The 17392-nt window shown below is 46.2% G+C and overlaps 1 protein-coding gene and 1 pseudogene across 1 annotated transcript; both read left to right on the plus strand.

Annotated features, from left to right (window-relative positions):
* Nucleotides 1-661: 661 nt before the first annotated feature.
* Nucleotides 662-1849, plus strand: LOC136507101 (extensin-like). The gene has a single exon (XM_066501932.1). It carries the CDS (start codon nucleotides 662-664, stop codon nucleotides 1847-1849), a length of 1188 nt encoding a protein of 395 aa, XP_066358029.1.
* A 10774-nt stretch (nucleotides 1850-12623) lies between these two features.
* On the plus strand, nucleotides 12624-13181 carry LOC136507985 (uncharacterized; annotated as a pseudogene).
* Nucleotides 13182-17392: the final 4211 nt, after the last annotated feature.

Below are 17392 nucleotides of genomic sequence, written 5' to 3' on the forward strand. Positions count from 1 at the left end.
TGTGCCACCCGGTAAGGTCATTCCATACATTGCACATAGAAAAATGTCTAAAGGTGATGGTTGTCCTTGGGGATTAGAGTTAGCAACATTTGGAAAGGTATTGAAAAGAGAATGATATCAGCCGGGCCTGAGCTAGAAAATCTGGGATCAGCCCCCTTTTAATTTGTCCATATTTGCAGCTAGGTTGCATGGTAGAAAATGTTTTGTTTACCACTAATGAAGAGCGTTCCTGATGTCGAACTGAGAATCAATCACCGTACCAGTGCCGAGGCCCATGCCCTTGACTGGTTCTTCCTCGAGTACCAACGAACCATGCATATGTGTGAATCTGAAGGAACGTCAACTTCTGCATTATTTCAACTTGCAACATGTTGCAAGATGCCATGGGTGAAGTCCCAAGTGTACTCTATATCTTATAATATAGACTAGCTATAGCTAGGGCTCCTAATGCTAATAGTCGATCGATCCGCAAAGTTCGGTCATCGGTGCCTATCAACTGTCAATTGAGCTGTTTGTTGCCCATTATCTCCATTTATATAGCATCTCGTCTTGATTCTCTCCTCATTCTAGCTAAGATAGATAGCTCATTTTGTCCTACATAGACCTCTCAAGCTTGCTTATTAGTACTAGCTATTTGCTGTTCCATATATCCAAGAAAGGCATGGCTTCAGCTGCTGCCGCTAGCGCTGTTAAGGAGGCCCTGGTCGTCGCCGTGTGCGTCGTGCTGCTACTCCACTCTTCGGCGGGACACCAGCCGCCCAAGTCAGTGCCGCCGCCGCCTCCACCGCATTGCCATTACACGGGGCAGCAGCCACCGCCACCACCACCACCCTCGCCGCCGGTGCCAACGTCGTCACCGCCACCGCCACCGCCACCGCCCTCACCGACGCCAGTACCAGCGCCAGCGCCCATGCCAACGCCGACGCTGCCACCGGTGCCACCGCCCACGCCGGCGCCGACGCTGCCACCACCACCAGTGCCACTGCCAACACCCACGCCGCCGCCGGCGCCCGTCAACTGCAGCCAGATTGACTGCGCCTCGCACTGCAGCCCGATCTGCCAAGCCAACCACGACGCCGGCAACGCCAAGTGCGAGAGCGACCTCGTCACCAACTTCAACACGTGCTACGACGTGTGCACTAGCCACGCCTGCCCCGGCGACTCCTGCTCCAACAGCGGCTGCAGCTTCAGCCACTGCCCCTGCGACAACGCTAACGCAACCAGCTGCTGCCAAGCGTGTGGCAGCGGTGTATACCCCCAGTACCAGAGTTGCTTGCATTACTACGACAAGGCTGTGGGGTACTGCATGATCGACTGCCAGGACACCTGCTACAAGAACTGTACATCTGGTGGGGAGCAGACACTGCCACCGCCACCACCGGTGGTGCCGGCGCCCACGCCGACGCCCACGCCGCCGACACCGACGCCTGCGCCAGTGCCAGCGCCCATGCCAACGCCGCCGATGCCTGCAGCACCAGCGCCGGCACCGGCACCGGTGAACAATTGCACCTACAGTGACTGCGCCTCGCAATGTGATCCGTCTTGCCGAGCCAATAGCACCGCTGGTATCGCAAAGTGCTGGAGCGACCACGTCGGCACCTTCAACGCGTGCTACGAGAGCTGCACGAGCCATACCTGCACTGGCAAGTCGTGCGACCACAGTGGCTGCGGCTTCGGCGACTGCTCCTGCCACAACCGCAACGCAAGCAGCTGCTGCGAATGGTGCGATAACACTCTTAGCTTCGATCCCCAGTACAACCGTTGCAAGAGTTTCTGGGAGAGGTATGTAGGCTACTGCGTCATGAGCTGCCAGGACAGCTGCTCCAAGAACTGTACCCACGGCAGGTAAGAGAGATTGTGTTTGAATTAATTTCCCCGTTGGAACAAGATTGTTTCCGTAGAGTTCTTAATCTTGTCAGTCCTCAGCCGAGTCTGAAATAAATAAACTCTGAATGTTACTGTATGTTCAGGTTTCTATGCATTTTCATATGTACTCAGTTATAAGCCGTCGATCAAAAATAAAGTCAGCTTTGAATTCTCTATTTACTGCTCTTGTGTGTTTGTCCAATAAAACAACTATAGAGATGGATGCATTTTTTTTTTTGACAGAGGCGGCTCAATTTCCAACCAAACCTCTACTATGACCTCCATAGGGACCAACTAATTTAGCTTCCACTTTCAAGCCTATGAAAAGGGACATTTTTAGAAGTGGTACAAATAAGATCCATTTCCATATAGGCGCGCGCTACTATTTGCAAGAGGCAAATCTCTACTAATGTGACCCATTATGTAAAGCAGCCTCCTCCGCCATCTTTGTTCTCGGGACAGAACTGTAGTCAGAGAAGGAATGAAGGGGGAGCTCCAACAACCGCAAAAACTGCAATTGCGAATCTATGGGGGAGGTTTTGCTCTTAATTTTTTTTTTACGGAGGAAAGTAATCTAGAAGATAAGTAGATGCCATTTCTAACATCTTTTTTAAGGTTTTGTGCTAGATTACTTTATTAATTAGGCTCTTGAATTTAGTAGGGAACAAGATCCTACCCTTGTTTTGTGGTTATCTCTTGATTTTTATTGTCTTATTTAGTTTTAAATAGGAATTATTTTGTTAGTCAATTAGTTTGTGATGAATATCATACCTGTACCAGGAGTACCCTCGCCCCCTTGCTATAGGTGCCGCTGAGTTCGTACTCTACCAAGTTCCCCAGGACCCGCCCGGGCCGAGGAACTCGGGCCACGGGCCCGCTACACTACTGGAGGCGCATGCTTTGCCGAGGGCCTCTGGCTCTCGGCAAAGGCCCAGAAACCCTCGGCAAAGGCTTTGCCGAGGGCTGCCCTCGGCAAAGACCCCTCGGGGAATTTTTAGACGGCGAAGGGGTCTTTGCCGAGGGCCCTCGGCAAAGAAAAGAGGCCGTCAGGCGCCGGCGCCGTTGGCGGTTTCTTTGCCGAGGGCCCACCCTCGGCAAAGAAATGGTTTTTTTTTTGAATTTGTTTGCCGAGGGTCGACCCTCGGCAAATAAATTTTTTTATTTTTTTTTAAAAACCTTTGCCGAGGGCCAATTTTCAGGATTTTTTAAAAATTCTTTGCCGAGGGCCGGCCCTCGGCAAAGTCGGCAAATAATTTTTTTTATTTTTATTTTTTAAAACCTTTGCCGAGGGCCTCCTCCCTGGCCCTCGGCAAAGAAATTTTCAGGATTTTTTAAAAATTCTTTGCCGAGGGCCGGCCCTCGGCAAAGAAATGGTTTTTTTGAATTTTTTTTACCCTTTGCCGAGGGCCTGCTCCCTGGCCCTCGGCAAAGAAATTGTCAGGATTTTTTTCCAAAAAAATCTTTGCCGAGGGCTATTGCTTGGGCTCTCGGCAAAGGACCCTTCTTTGCCGAGGGCCTTGGTCATTGCCCTCGGCAAAGAGACAGAAATTTAAATTTTTTTTTGTTTTTTGCATTCCATCGACACAAGCATTTCATATATATACATATATATATCACACAGAACTCATTTTCTCACAATATATCACAACCATAATTGTGAACCACAAATCACAATATATTACAACGACAAATCACATGTTCATCATCATTCACATGTTTATTACGACAAGTCAGATCTATTAATAATTGCATGTCCAAATAATTCTCACATGTCAAACTCAACCAAAACTATATGAACCTCACATGTCCAAGTCATTACTAGGTCCAACAAGTGGTGCTACAATACATTGTTTTGAACTCAATTTTAAAATTTGGGTCAATTTTGACTTTTTTATATATTTTCTTAATTTATTTCGATTCTTTGATTTTTTTTCGAATATGTCAAATTTGAACTGCAGGTGCATGGAATTCGAAAAATGTTATTCATGTTAATTGATGCATGTTGAGTCCCTATCCACGAACTCGTATCAAATTTCGCACATCTTCTTCACGTAACATGACGACCGACTTGCCGGAAAAGTATTTTAAAATTATATAAAATCCATACGAAGTCCGAAAATCACGAAACTTATCGAGGTGTCATGTTATCGCATGTGTAGGCTGTGGTAAAAAATTGAAAAGGTTTCGAGTAAGTTCTGACGTCGGATGCCTGAAACCCAGACATCTCCACATGTGATCTCATGTGATTACATGTGGAGATGTCTGGGTTTCAGGCATCCGACGTCGCAACTCGCTCGAAGCCTTCTCAATTTTTTACCATAGCCTACACATGCGATAACATGGCATCTCGCCAAGTTTCGTGATTTTCGGACTTCGTATGGATTTTATATAATTTTAAAACACTTTTCCGGTAAGTTGGTCGTCATGTTACGCGAACAAGATGCGTGAAAATTTGATGCGGGGTCGTGGATAGGGACTCAACATGCACCAATTAACATGAATAACATTTTTCGAAACACTACATTGCAATATTCCATGCACCTGCAGTTCAAATTTGACATATTCGAAAAAAATCAAAGAATCGAAATAAATTAAAGAAATATACAAAACAAAATCAAAATTGGCCTAAATTTTAAAATTGAGTTCAAAACAATGTATTGTAGCACCACAAAAAAAACTGGGCTAAAAAAACCAAAAAAAAAATTGCTGAGGGCTCTTTGCCGAGGGCATGCCCCGTGGCCCTCGGCAAAGAATTTTTAAAAAAAATAAAAAATCTTTGCCGAGGGCCGTGGATCTGGGCCCTCGGCAAAGAATTTTAAAAAAAATAAAAAATCTTTGCCGAGGGTCGTGGATCTGGGCCCTCGGCAAAGAATTTTAAAAAAAAATAAAAAATCTTTGCCGAGGGCCTATCCTGGCCCTCGGCCAAGAGCTTCTTTGCCGAGGGCCTAGCCTCGGGCCCTCGGCAAAGGCGATTTATAAAAGAAAAAAATTTGGCCGAAAAACTGGTTTTAAAAAAATCTTTGCCGAGAGCCTGGTCTAGGGCCCTCGGCAAAGACTTAAAAAAAAATTTGCCGAATAACCTGGTTGCACAGGAAAAAAAAACCTTTGCCGATGGCCTAACGGGTGGCCCTCGGCAAAGCTTGACGGGAAATGGCCGCCGTGACCCAACGGGCCTAATTTGCCGAGGACATCTTTGCCGAGGGCCTCGGCCCTCGGCAAAGATTTGATTTGCCGAGGGCTTGTCTTTGCCGAGGGTCGTACCCTCGGCAAAGACCTCTTTGCCGAGGGCCGTTCTTTGCCGAGGGCTCTTGTGTCTGGCCCTCGGCAAAGAGCGTCTTTGCCGAGTGCCCGAGATTTGGCCCTCGGCAAATCCTCAGGCCCTCGGCAAAGCACGCATTTCCAGTAGTGCTAGCTCTCAGGGCCCCTTGGGCCTGGTGCCCGTGGACACTTCTACTCAAACAATACCCATCGAGGGGACCTGGCTCCATGGAACTCAACAAGTCCCTCAAGGAGGGAAATGCCCGAGAATCACATAGGGAACTCGACCGGTCTTCCCTTCTATTTGAAGGGTCAAAAGCCTGTCGTACGACATAGTCCCCCTTAGTGATGTTGACAGCATCTAGACCTCTTAATTTTTAGGTTTGCGTAATTAGTGACAATACTTGTTTGTGTTATAAGTTAGGACCACAATGATGCTTTGAGCAAAACATTGGTGTCATGTTGAAAGATGGCATGGATGAATGGTGAAGAGCTCAAGATAAAGGTATATGATAGGATTTTTGTTTACCGGCCTAGTAGGGTGTTTAAAGAAGTTAAATGGTTGGGTTTAGGATAGATAGATATACTCTAAAGAGAAGCGATCTCTATTGCGAATACGATTATTATCTATGTGCCACTTGGTAACGTCATTCCATGCATTGCAGTTAGAAAGAAGTGACGGTTTGAAAGCAATTGAAAAACCCTTTGAAAATAATTTAAAAATGCTAATGCTAAAGGTGATTGTTGTCCTTAGGGAACCAATTTAGGCCTTGTTTAGATACATATGTATGCACCTCAATCCATATTTGTTGGAGTGGAATGGAGTGAAACTCACCAGGGTCGAGGTGCATACCGTGAAGCCCGAGTTCATGCAGTGGCGCATAGACTATCCAACTCCCGACAGACAACAGTTACTCGGAGAAGTAATAAACCAGTTCATCCTCTGGCACAAATGGGACATTGTATTGACTGCTTCTTCGCCGCCTGTTCAATATTTAGAGGGAGTCGTTGAGGAGGGGGAGATACTTTCACCGTCTCGTGACCACCACTTGCCTGAGATGCCACATGCTTCCCGTCTCCTAGCGAGCACGTGCATGAGATGCCACAGCCTATGCCACAGTCTTTCCCGCCTCCTAGCGAGCACGTGCCTGAGATGCCATAGCCTTCTCCACCTCATAAGGAGCAAGGGCCTGATACGGACCCGATACATGAACAACAAGGGCCTCCTGAAGAAGTGCATGCACACAAGGGTGCCCGTAAGGAGCCAGAAATTCGAAAAAAGCATCCAATCACCGACGACGTCCAAGTGGTTCGGTCATGACCAGTTCAAGCCTGAGAACCAAGTTAAAGAAGTCCTAGCACGGGCTTCTGAGGAGGCCATCACCAGCAAACAACAACCGGCAAAGAAGTATCCAAATGTTGATGCTATCAAATGGTTAAAGGATTGCCCGAAACATATGAAAGAGGCAAGCCCTTCCTACCAAACCAGGACATCCAGCGCCTGCCACTTGGAATGCGAAGGTTCCAAGATTGGTACTTGCGTGTTATCCCAACGACCATAGATCTCATACAAGCACGCTTCCCTGCCGGCACATTTGGAGGCTGCGGGGAAAATTATATTTGACTTTAATGATGTCCAGACATGCTTTCACCTTGGAGCAATGGAAATGAATCTAATTTGCATGAGGTGCTTGTAAGTCCTTGCCATCTCGATATGATATTTTTGTAATCTTTGGATTTTATTGATACTAACCCACGCTGTGATTTGTAGAATGCAAATGTACCTTTTAAAACAAATGCCAAGTGTGCGAGCCGGGTACGTAGACCCTCAATGTATAGTACCAACATGTTTTAATTACCCCAAGGACTGGAAATTGGATGGCAAAGAGCTAGCTACTGGAAAAACTATTGAGGAGAAAGAGAAAATCTGGAAGAAGGAAATGCGTAAAGCGGCCCTTAAGGTTGCGGCATACATTGCCCTAGCTTTTAAAAATCTCTAAAATTGCTCTAATATATGGCTAGCTTACAACTTCGAGTAAGTTCAACTCTATACTTAAAGCTTTGTTCGATATATTTTGTTCGATGCAAAATGGCTTATCCGTTACTATGATTAAGTTCATGCAGCAACCATTGGATTTGTATAGGCATCGATGTCGTCCTGGGCATGGCATGGGTCTATGATTCAATAGATAAGGACCCGGCAACATAAAAAGACTTCATATCGATTCTCAAGACGTATACATATCGACAATCCTCATTACCTTATATGTTTGTATACATACTTGTAACCTTCACTTTTGGATACTAACAAGTTGCATTTGTTAAATTCATTCGAACAGGGTGTACCGGTTCTATGTCAACACACATCACGAGAGGCATGATCCAACAAAAGGGCATAACCTATGTGTCAAGACACTATGTGCAGTAAGTGTAATTTACTTTAGTACTCTATTATGTTGGTGTCAAGAGCATTACTTAACATTTTCATATGCAAAACACATAGTGCCCCAAGTAGAAGCCCGGGAGTCTACACTGTGGATACTACGTATGCACTCTCATGAGTAACACCGGTGCCTACAGGAGACACACATGTAAGGTAAATTTGAACCTCTTCAACCTCTTTAATTGTGATTACAGCCATGTTAACTTCAAAACTAGCTCCATGTTTATATATGCAAACTATGTTTATAGATGCTCACTGTTTTTATAGATGTTCGCATATGTTATGACACCCCAACTTGTTTTATTGTAGTGGCAAAAGGAGAAAGGAATGAGAGCTGACCCACACAAAGATGACAACGTCTTGGAGCTCGTCGGCGACCCTTGCGCCTTCATATTGGACCAGATTATACACGTAAGAGACAATTATCATGACCGAAAATCCGATTTAGGAAGGCATCCTCAGTATCAACATATTCGTGAGACGGAACGGCTACCTCTAGGCCGTTGATAACAATGTATATGGAATGTGATATTGGTCTTACCTTGTGGAACGATTTGGACTTGTGGAACGGATTGGACTTATGAATTATGTCTATGTAACGATGAATTATATATGTTCTTGTGAATTGGACTTGTAATATTAGTTTATATAATATTCTTGTGCTTGTGGATACAATGTTTGAATTATATATGCGTACATATGTTCTGGTCAGATTTGAATTTTGAAATTTGAATTTTTTTGGCGGGAAAATGTATCGTACGGGCGGTTCAATTTTAATTTTTTTGGCGGAAAATATACTGTAGGAGCGTGTGGGGGTATGACCTCCGGTACCCACAAGACAAGACATGGGCTGCGCCCCAAAGGTGGCCCAGCCTACAAGATCAAGGCGTACACCACAAGACTACATAAAGATGTGATTTATTGTATAATACCAAATATGATATTTTCCTTGTAACCCTACCCCTCCAGAGTATATAAGGAGAGGTAAGGGTCCTCTAGACGGGATATCGAATCTGATACACAATCAATACAAAATAACAGAGCACAGGATTAGGATGTTACATCAAGCTAACGGCCTGAACCTGTATAAATCTTGTGTCTTGTGTCTCTGTTACCATCTGGTTCGTATCACGCGCACCTCCACCGATTCATCTACTACCATGGGTATACCCCTCGGTAGACTGCCGACTAGATTTCGTCGACAGTGGCACGCCAGGTAGGGGCTGTGCGTGTTGATTCTATGGCCAACCAGATGAGAATCTTTTCTTCAACCAATGTCGTCGGCAACTCAGCATTCGGCGGCAACTCGACGCTGGCACGCAGCGGATTGCTTTCCTCGGTGAACGGCCGCACGTGCTGGAGTCCGACGCCTTACCATGCGCCTCCAACAGACATATATCCGTTTGTCTGCATGATTTCGATTGGGCGAAACCTAATCACATCTTGTTGTTGCTCGTGATTTCTGATCAGATACGCAAGATCGTTTCCATGGATCATGACGACTAGCAATCAAGAAAGGTGGCCTGCGATAAAGCGATGTGGAGCGGTGTTTCCACCGAAGATGCTGATCGGCCATACAAGCTAATCAGAGTAGTTGAAGAGATATACAAGCACATATGCATCTGGATCTACACCACCATGCAGGCAACCTCATGTATCTCAGGCATGCAAGGAAGATCTTGGACTACGCCCTCGCCTCGGTCTGACACGCTCAAGGACTTCGCCTCCCCACGTGGATTGACTCCGTTAGGCTCCGATTATGTCCGTTCGCCTACGACTCCGCGTACTCGTTCGAGCTGTCAAACAAACCGTCCAAGCCATCAAGCGAGCCGCTAAGCGAGCCGACCGGACTACTCGTTCCGATCGCATGCCGCGTCACAATAATCGCCGCGAAGAACGGCATTATAACGACCGCAACCATCGCCATGATGACAGGCCAGAAAGCTCGAGGGCTGAGCAATTTCATCGCCGCCGACCAGACGTTATGTCTAAAGATAAGTACCTTTTTATATATGAATATTTAATAAAGTTTTTGACATGATGTTTCTTCATACTATTCTCTACATGATTATTCTCCAAATGACATTTCTGCATGTATACCATCTTAAAGATGACATACGCTTTTGCCTAAATAGCTCCCCGAACAGCCACGTTTACGCCTGTGCTCTCTAGAGACGGCCCTGTCTCTGACTTCTCCCTACACGTGCATGAGCGCCTGCCCTCTGCGTTACGGATGGTCGGTAGCGGCTCCTCGGTGATGCTTGTCTTCCTATATGTACACGAGCTCCAGCGCTCCGCGTTATGGTTTATGGGCTAGCCGAGGCAAGGGGGGTCTCAACCAACAAACTAACGGCTCGGGGCAGTTTATATTAAATATAAACACATCTCCAAAAGAAAACTTAATGTTTACAATATATTTAAAATATTCTTCATCCACTCGCCAACCAGCCACGTTCTCACTTGTGTTACCATTAACAGCCCTGTTCACGATCTCACTCCTACACGTGCACGAGCGTCAGCCCTCTACGTTATGGGTGGTCGGCAGTGGCTCCTCGGCGACGCCTGTGCTCTTACGCGTAAACGGGTGCTAAGCACTCTACGCTATGGAGAATGGGCTAGTCGGGGCTGGTGATGCGATACAAAACCAACTAGCAGGAAGTTACTCATATTTAAAATATGAACACTTCATACAAACATAATGTCTATCTATTCCGCTCTGCTGCCTTCATCGCCGAGTTCATATATTTATTTTTACATCATGTACTACTCATTCTACATATTTATTACAGGATCATCGTCCGGGTGGTCGCACCACCTGGCCTTCAGACTTCTCCGCCAATCAACTAGTCGGACCGCTAGGTTCATGGACTTCGTCGCCGACTAGTTGGTCGGACTGTTAGGCGTTCACTTCTACTCGGCGCTCACTTTGTCGCCGGCCAGTTGGTTGGGCTGCTCGGTGCTCGATTCTTCGCCAACCAACTGTTCGGATTTTCTATTGCTTCATCGTCAGCTACGATGAGGGCTCGCCAGCTAAGCTGGGGACTCCTCAGCGTCTGGATTGTTAGTCGCTTCATCGTCAGCCACGCTGGGGGCTTGCTAACTAAGCTAGGGACTCCTCGGTGTTCGGATTCTTCGTGCAAGCGTCGCCAGCTAAGCTGGGGACTCCCTTGGCGGTCGGATCTCGTTACGTCTCATCGGTGTGCTATCAACTTTCTCCATGTTGTTCGGATCAGGGTGCTGATCCTGGGTAGCACGTCTGGAGTCTTGATACGCACATGACAGATGACGTTGGCAAGCTTACAGGCTTATTTTCTTTGACCCTGCTACAAGATTTATTTCTTCATCTTCCAGCAGGCTCGGGGACTAAGTGGCTACACTTCACCTAGCGGTAAATGTAGTGCTCTTTTCTTGATTTATCCTCCTTATTGACTAAATCATGGATGATTCCTCGCAAACGGAGTCTAAGTGGCTACACTTCGCCTAAGGTGGAGAGTTTTCAAATTTTTATCTTGAGCTCCTTACATCCTTCTAGCAAGCGTTACTTGGCTAAGTCCGAGATCTGCGTACCAGTTAAACCGGTCGGCTTAGACTTTCACCACTCAGTTCACCAGTTAAACTGGTCGGCTTCGACTTCCACCGTTCGGATCACCGATTAAACTGATCGGCTTCACGTCAAACTGCTCGGACTTGTTCAAGACAGCGTGGTTCAAAGGATACAAGGCGCTCGAGGACTAGCTGTGGGGGTATGGCCCCCGGTACCCACAAGAGAAGACATGGGCCGCGCCCCAAAGATGGTCCAGCCCACAAGATCAAGGCGTGCACCGCAAGACCACATGAAGATGTGATTTATTGTGTAATACCAAATATTATATTTTTCTCGTAACCCTACCCCTCTAGAGTATATAAGAAGAGGCAAGGGTCCCCTAGACGGGATATCGAATCTGATACACAATGAATACAAAATAACAGAGCACAGTATGTAGGGTGTTACGTCAAGCTGACGGCCTGAACCTATATAAATCTTGTGTCTTGTGTCTCTGTTACCATCTGGTTCGTATCACGCGCACCTCCACCGATTCATCTACTACCGTGAATATACCCCTCAGTAGACTACCGACCAGATTCCGTCGATAGGGCGGCTCTAGATTGAACCGTCCCTATAAATAGAAATTATAGGGGCGGTTGTTGTTACAGCCGCCTCTACAAATCGATTTCTAGGGGCGGCTTGGGAACCACTCCTACGAACCCTTGATTTGTAGAGACGGTGTGGTAGGGGCGGCTGGCAAAACCGCCCCTACAAATTATCGCCAGCCGCCCCTACAAATGTTTAGTGTAGTAGTGACTTAGTTTAATTTTCACTTTAATCCACTTCAACGTATATGGATTGAGCTAAAGACATGGGTATCAAAACAAGCCCTTAGAGTTAGCAACATTTGAAAAGGTATTGAAAAAGAAAATGGTATTATCCTGGCCTGTTTCAGCTAGAAAATCTGGGATCAGCCCCCTATTGTCCACATTTGCAGCTTGGTTACATGGTAGAAAATGTTTTGTTTACCACTAATGAAGAGCGTTCCCGACCTCGAACTGAGAATCAGTCACCGTACCAGTGCCCAGGCCCATGCCCTTGACTGGTTCTTCCTCGAGTACCAACAAACCATGCAGAGGTTCACTGAACAGTACTGCATATGTGTGAATCTGATGGAACGTCAACTTCTTCATTATGTCAACTTCTGCAAGATGCCTTGGGTGAAGTCTCAAATGTACCCTATATCTTATAATATAAACTAGCCATATCTAGGGCTCCTAATGCTAATGGTCGATGGATCTTCTAGTTCGGTGTGTACAAATAGCTATCCCCGAAATGATCATGTCATGGTACTGCAGGCACCAATTGTCAACTGAGTGTCTGAGTTGTTTATTTGCCCATCTCCATTTATATATATAGCATCTGATCTTAACTCTGTCCACATTGTAAAGCTAGTTCATTTGTTCTACATAGATCTCAAGCTTGCTTATTAGTACTAGCTTATTGCTGTCCCATCCAAGAAAGACGTACATGGCTTCAGCTGCTGCCGCTAGCGCTGTTAAGGAGGCCTTGGTCGTCGCCGTGTGTCTCGTCCTGCTGCTCCGCTCTTCGGCCGACATCAGCCACCCAAGTCGTCGCTGCGGCCGCCTGCACGGGCGCATTGCCATTACACGGGGCCCTCGCCGTCGCCGACTCCGTTGCCAGCACCAACGCCGACGCCGACGCTGCCACCGGTGCCAGCACCAACGCTAGCACCGACGCCGGCGCCCGTCAACTGCAACTACAGTGACTGCGCCACGAAATGTAGTCCGATCTGCCATGTGCGAGAGCGACCTCGTCACCAACTTCAACGGGTGCTACGACAGCTGCACTAGCCACATCTGCCCCGGCAACTCCTGCGTCCACAGCGGCTGCGGCTACGGTCACTGCCCCCGCGACAACGCCAACGCAACCAGCTGCTGCCAAGGGTGCTGGAGCGGTGTATTACCCCAGTACTTTAGTTGCCGGAATTACTACGACAGGGCTGTGGAGTACTGCATGAGGGACAGCCAGAAAACCTGCTACAAGAACTGCACCCAGGGCTCGTAGAGTTTTTGGTCTTGTCATCTCATGTGTCCAATCATATATGGTGTCTAGCTAAGTGTGTCACTCTAGTTAGTCCGATCTTTTTTCTATGAAATAATATTATTTAAATAAATAATTATAGATTTAGTTGACGTGGCAGCCGACTAAACAGTAACGGGTATTGAGAGCCGACTGAAGACTTGTCGGCGCCTGGAAGGCCGATTGGAACCATCGGCTCATGGTGGGCGGACAGGGACCCTGGCTTGCCTTTTTTCAGCTTATCCGATCCAAATCAATTTGTACACTGACTTGTATATCCTGTTGCCACTAATCCAGATACCAAGAGGCATATTCCACGGGTATGCTATTCTAATATGATGATGTACTCTCTCCTCATCCCATAAAAAGAGTCATTCCCGCTTCCTGAAAAGTCATCATTTTTTAACTTTGACCAAATATATATAAGAAAATATTAACATTTATGATACGTAATTGGTATCATTAGATAGATCACTGAATATATTTTTATAAAAGACTTATTCGGAGATATAAATGTTGTTAATATTTTTTATAAATCCAATCAAACTTAAGAAAATTTGACCAGCGCGACTCCCATATCGACTTTTTTTATGGGACGGAGGGAGTAATATATTATGCTTTCAACAGTTCTTTTAATAGTAGGCAATGTTTCCATCAACAACGAGACACCTATGATAACTTCATCAATCTTGTCTCGAGAATTTGCTGTTCCAGTGTTCAAAGGTGCTCATAAGGGTAGGGTTTGCATACGTTCATAGGAGTGGGTGTGTGTGCGTCATACTATAATCTAAAAAAACTATATTTGAGGCGTTTACCATTTACTGCTAAATAAAATAGCACTACTACACAGAGGTTAATGGAGATGGTCAAAATAGATTAATGGAAGCGGGCATTGCAACCGCCTCCAATCAAAGACCTCCATTAATGGAGATTAATGAAGGCGGTTGCTTTGCCTGCCTCTATTAATCTATTACGGAGGCGGGCGTATTGCAAATGCCCACCTCGGTTAATGGTTTAAAAAACCAAAAAAAACACCCAGAGCACACTGGCGAGCCCATTTTCGAGCCCACCGGCGAGCCCAATCCCTGCCCCAGAACCAGATCCACGCCAGTCGGCCGCCCTCCATGCTCCCGTCGTCGCGTCACCCAGATATGTCGCCCTCCGTGCCGGCCGCCCTCTATGCTCCCGTCGCGGCATCGCCCAGATCTGGCGCCCTCCATGCGGGGCGCCCTCCATGCTCTGCCGGATCTGCAAACGTAGAGAAGGAAGAGTGAGGTAGACGAAGAGGGGAAGAGAGGGTAGAGTGAGGGAGACGGAGAAAGAGAGGGACATGTACCTTCCGTGTCGCCAGATCGAGTCCGCTGCCGCTGCCTGCGGCCTTGCTCCTCACCGTGCTGCTCACAAGCACGGCCACCGCGCCGCTCGCCACCATGGCTACCACGCAGCCTCGCACCACCGCGGCCACCGCACCGCGCCTCACCGCGCGGCCCCGCGCCACCACGGAGGAGCGCCAGGAGAGAGGGAGGGAGGGAGCATCGAGAGGGAGGGAGGGAGGGAGCGTCGGGGGCGATGGAGAGGAGAGCGGCGCTGCGCTGTGAGGGAGAGGGGGCGGCGTACTCGTGTCGGGTCGGAAGGGGCGCCGCGCTCGTGTCGCCCGAGGCGAGGAGGGGCGCTAGGAGGAGTGGGGGATGTGAGGCTAGGGTTAACCAAGTGCTGCTTATATACGAGCCTAGTAGAAAGGCATAGATGGGCTTTTTTTGGGCCGGGAGCTGGGGCATTATTATTGGAGGCGGGCCTTATAGTGTGCCCGCCTCCAAAAATAGATTTACGGAGGTGGGCTGCACAAGACGACCACCTCCGAAAATGGATAATTTTTTGAGGCGGTTGTCTTAAAATATCCGCCTCCGTAAATCGATTTCACGAGGCGGGCAAAAGTGACCGTCTCCGTAAATAAAAATGACCGCCTCTGTAAATAAAAATGACCGCCTCCGTTAATTGTCCAGTATTTCCCGAGGCGGTTGTATTTTATGACCGTCTCCGTTAATTAAAGTGCAACACCACGCAAAATCAATTTTGTAGTAGTGTAGCTCGCCACGCACCATTTACTGTTTCGTGGCCGTTTAAGGCCAACACTGCCCGTAATACTATATTTGAGTTTCCGGTTAAGTTATTTACCTAAAAATCATTCTAAAAAATTCTAGAAAAATCGTATAAGTTCGTGGTATGAAAAGTAGTATTTTATCAACTAATTTAGAGTAAGGATCGACTAAGGATAATTGTTAATCAGAGTTAAAAATTAGCTAGCTAGTTAGCTTTTCAGTGGTGAAATATGCTCACTCGGGTAAGTTCCAACTTAGTCCAAGCGCTCGCAATTTTCTGAATTTATTAAAGAATTATAGGTGCTATTATTGTCAGCCTGCTCCTGTCACTTGCAAAGGCTGCAAGTATACATGTCCGAACTTGGATAAATCCTATCGTCTCTTAAGTGTTAACCCCGAAAGTTTCATGCATGGACCATCTGATCACTAGCTGGTTTGTATGCGTACATTTCTTTTGCTTACGAATTGAGATGGGGACTTGTATATTTATTCATGAATTATATGCAACCAGTGCGCTTAAACTTGAAACGCCTACTCTCTCCGTCCCAAAATAAGTGTTGTTTTAGGTTTCGTACAGGCCAAACTTTTTAAGTTTGGCTAGATTTATAAAAATATTAGCAATATTTATATCTCCAAATCAGTTTACTATAAAAGTATGCTTTATAATTAATCTAATGATATTTATTATAAATTATAAATATTAATAATTTTTATACATTTAGTCAAAGTTAAAAATATTTGGCTTTTTAAAAACTAAGACGATACTTACTCCAAAATCCTCAAATGCCTATAAAAGCGGACCTGAGGGGGCATTTTAGAATGGAAGGAGTACCGTCTTGTCAATGTCAGTGCTGAGACGAGGTAGTAGCAATGTGAAATGAAATAGAAAAAGGACATGGCCAACCTTCCGCCAGGTGAAAAGAAACAGCAGAGCTATGTGAAATAAAATAAATAAAAGGAAAGGAAAATAGATATGTCCAACCTTCTGTCAGTACCGGGACTGGATCTGGGGAGGAGAGGAGGACCTCGGCTTCCCATGGGACGTGGCTACGGCTCTGGACACGTGCCATCACTTGACGGCGCTTTAATTGCCGATATCACTGTATCGGCTTTTGGATGGCCGACTAATGACTATCGGTTGTTCACCTGCCGATAGGTATCTAAATTTGCAATTATTTGATTATAGTACTTATATCTTTTATTATTTATTTAAATAATATTATTTTGAAAAAAAAATCTTCTGAATGTTTCTGTATGTTCATCACGTTTCTACGATCAAATAAAACAAGGTGAGCTTTTCGAGCTCTCCATATATTACTGTTCTTGTGTGTTTTGCGCTTTTTTTTTACGACGAAAGAAGAATTATACTAGATAATATATAGTTGGGTACATCAGTACATTACAAGCACTCTGGATTATACAAATATCCACAAACTGATTATCATCTAAATTGTACCCACGCTGTGAATAGCTCCAGATCTCAAAACCAAACATGTACGACGCTTTGCAGTATGGATGACCGCACAGGTAAACAGTCGACAAAAGACCTGAGAACAGATGCCCAACGAATAACGGCCAACATTCATGTAGGCGGAGTTGAGGAACTTCTTCTTTCTGGTGTTTTCCCTTCTCTTTTTTCTGCCACCGAAGAATGAGGAAGACTGATCTGAAACTTATTCTCCCTAATCCTTCATCGTGGTCAGATCTAACCATAATAAAATAGAGAAAAGACCCAAGAAAATTATTTCAAGGCGGCAACACCATCTCTGCCTTGATGTCGCCGTCTGGAAATAAAAGTCTCCATGTCGTCATACCGCCAGTGAGGATGTTGACGCCGTAGCTGTCGCCCCCATCTTCAACAGAGCTGCCATGGAGAAAACGATTCCACCCTACCATCTTGCCGTCGCCAGAGAGGAGGAGGAGGAGAAGATAAATCCCCAAAACCAAGAAACTTGGCATGGAGAGACTCTAACCCTAAGGACTTAATTTACTGGAAAAACTTATTAAAAACGATGGATCCCCAGTCCCTTTGGCCCCCGACGATATGCTTGAGGGAGGAGGGAGGGGGGCCAGCGGTGGTAGAGGCGGAGGAGCTGC

This window comes from Miscanthus floridulus, chromosome 15, assembly GCF_019320115.1.
Source record: "Miscanthus floridulus cultivar M001 chromosome 15, ASM1932011v1, whole genome shotgun sequence".
NCBI classification, from domain to species: Eukaryota; Viridiplantae; Streptophyta; class Magnoliopsida; order Poales; family Poaceae; genus Miscanthus; species Miscanthus floridulus.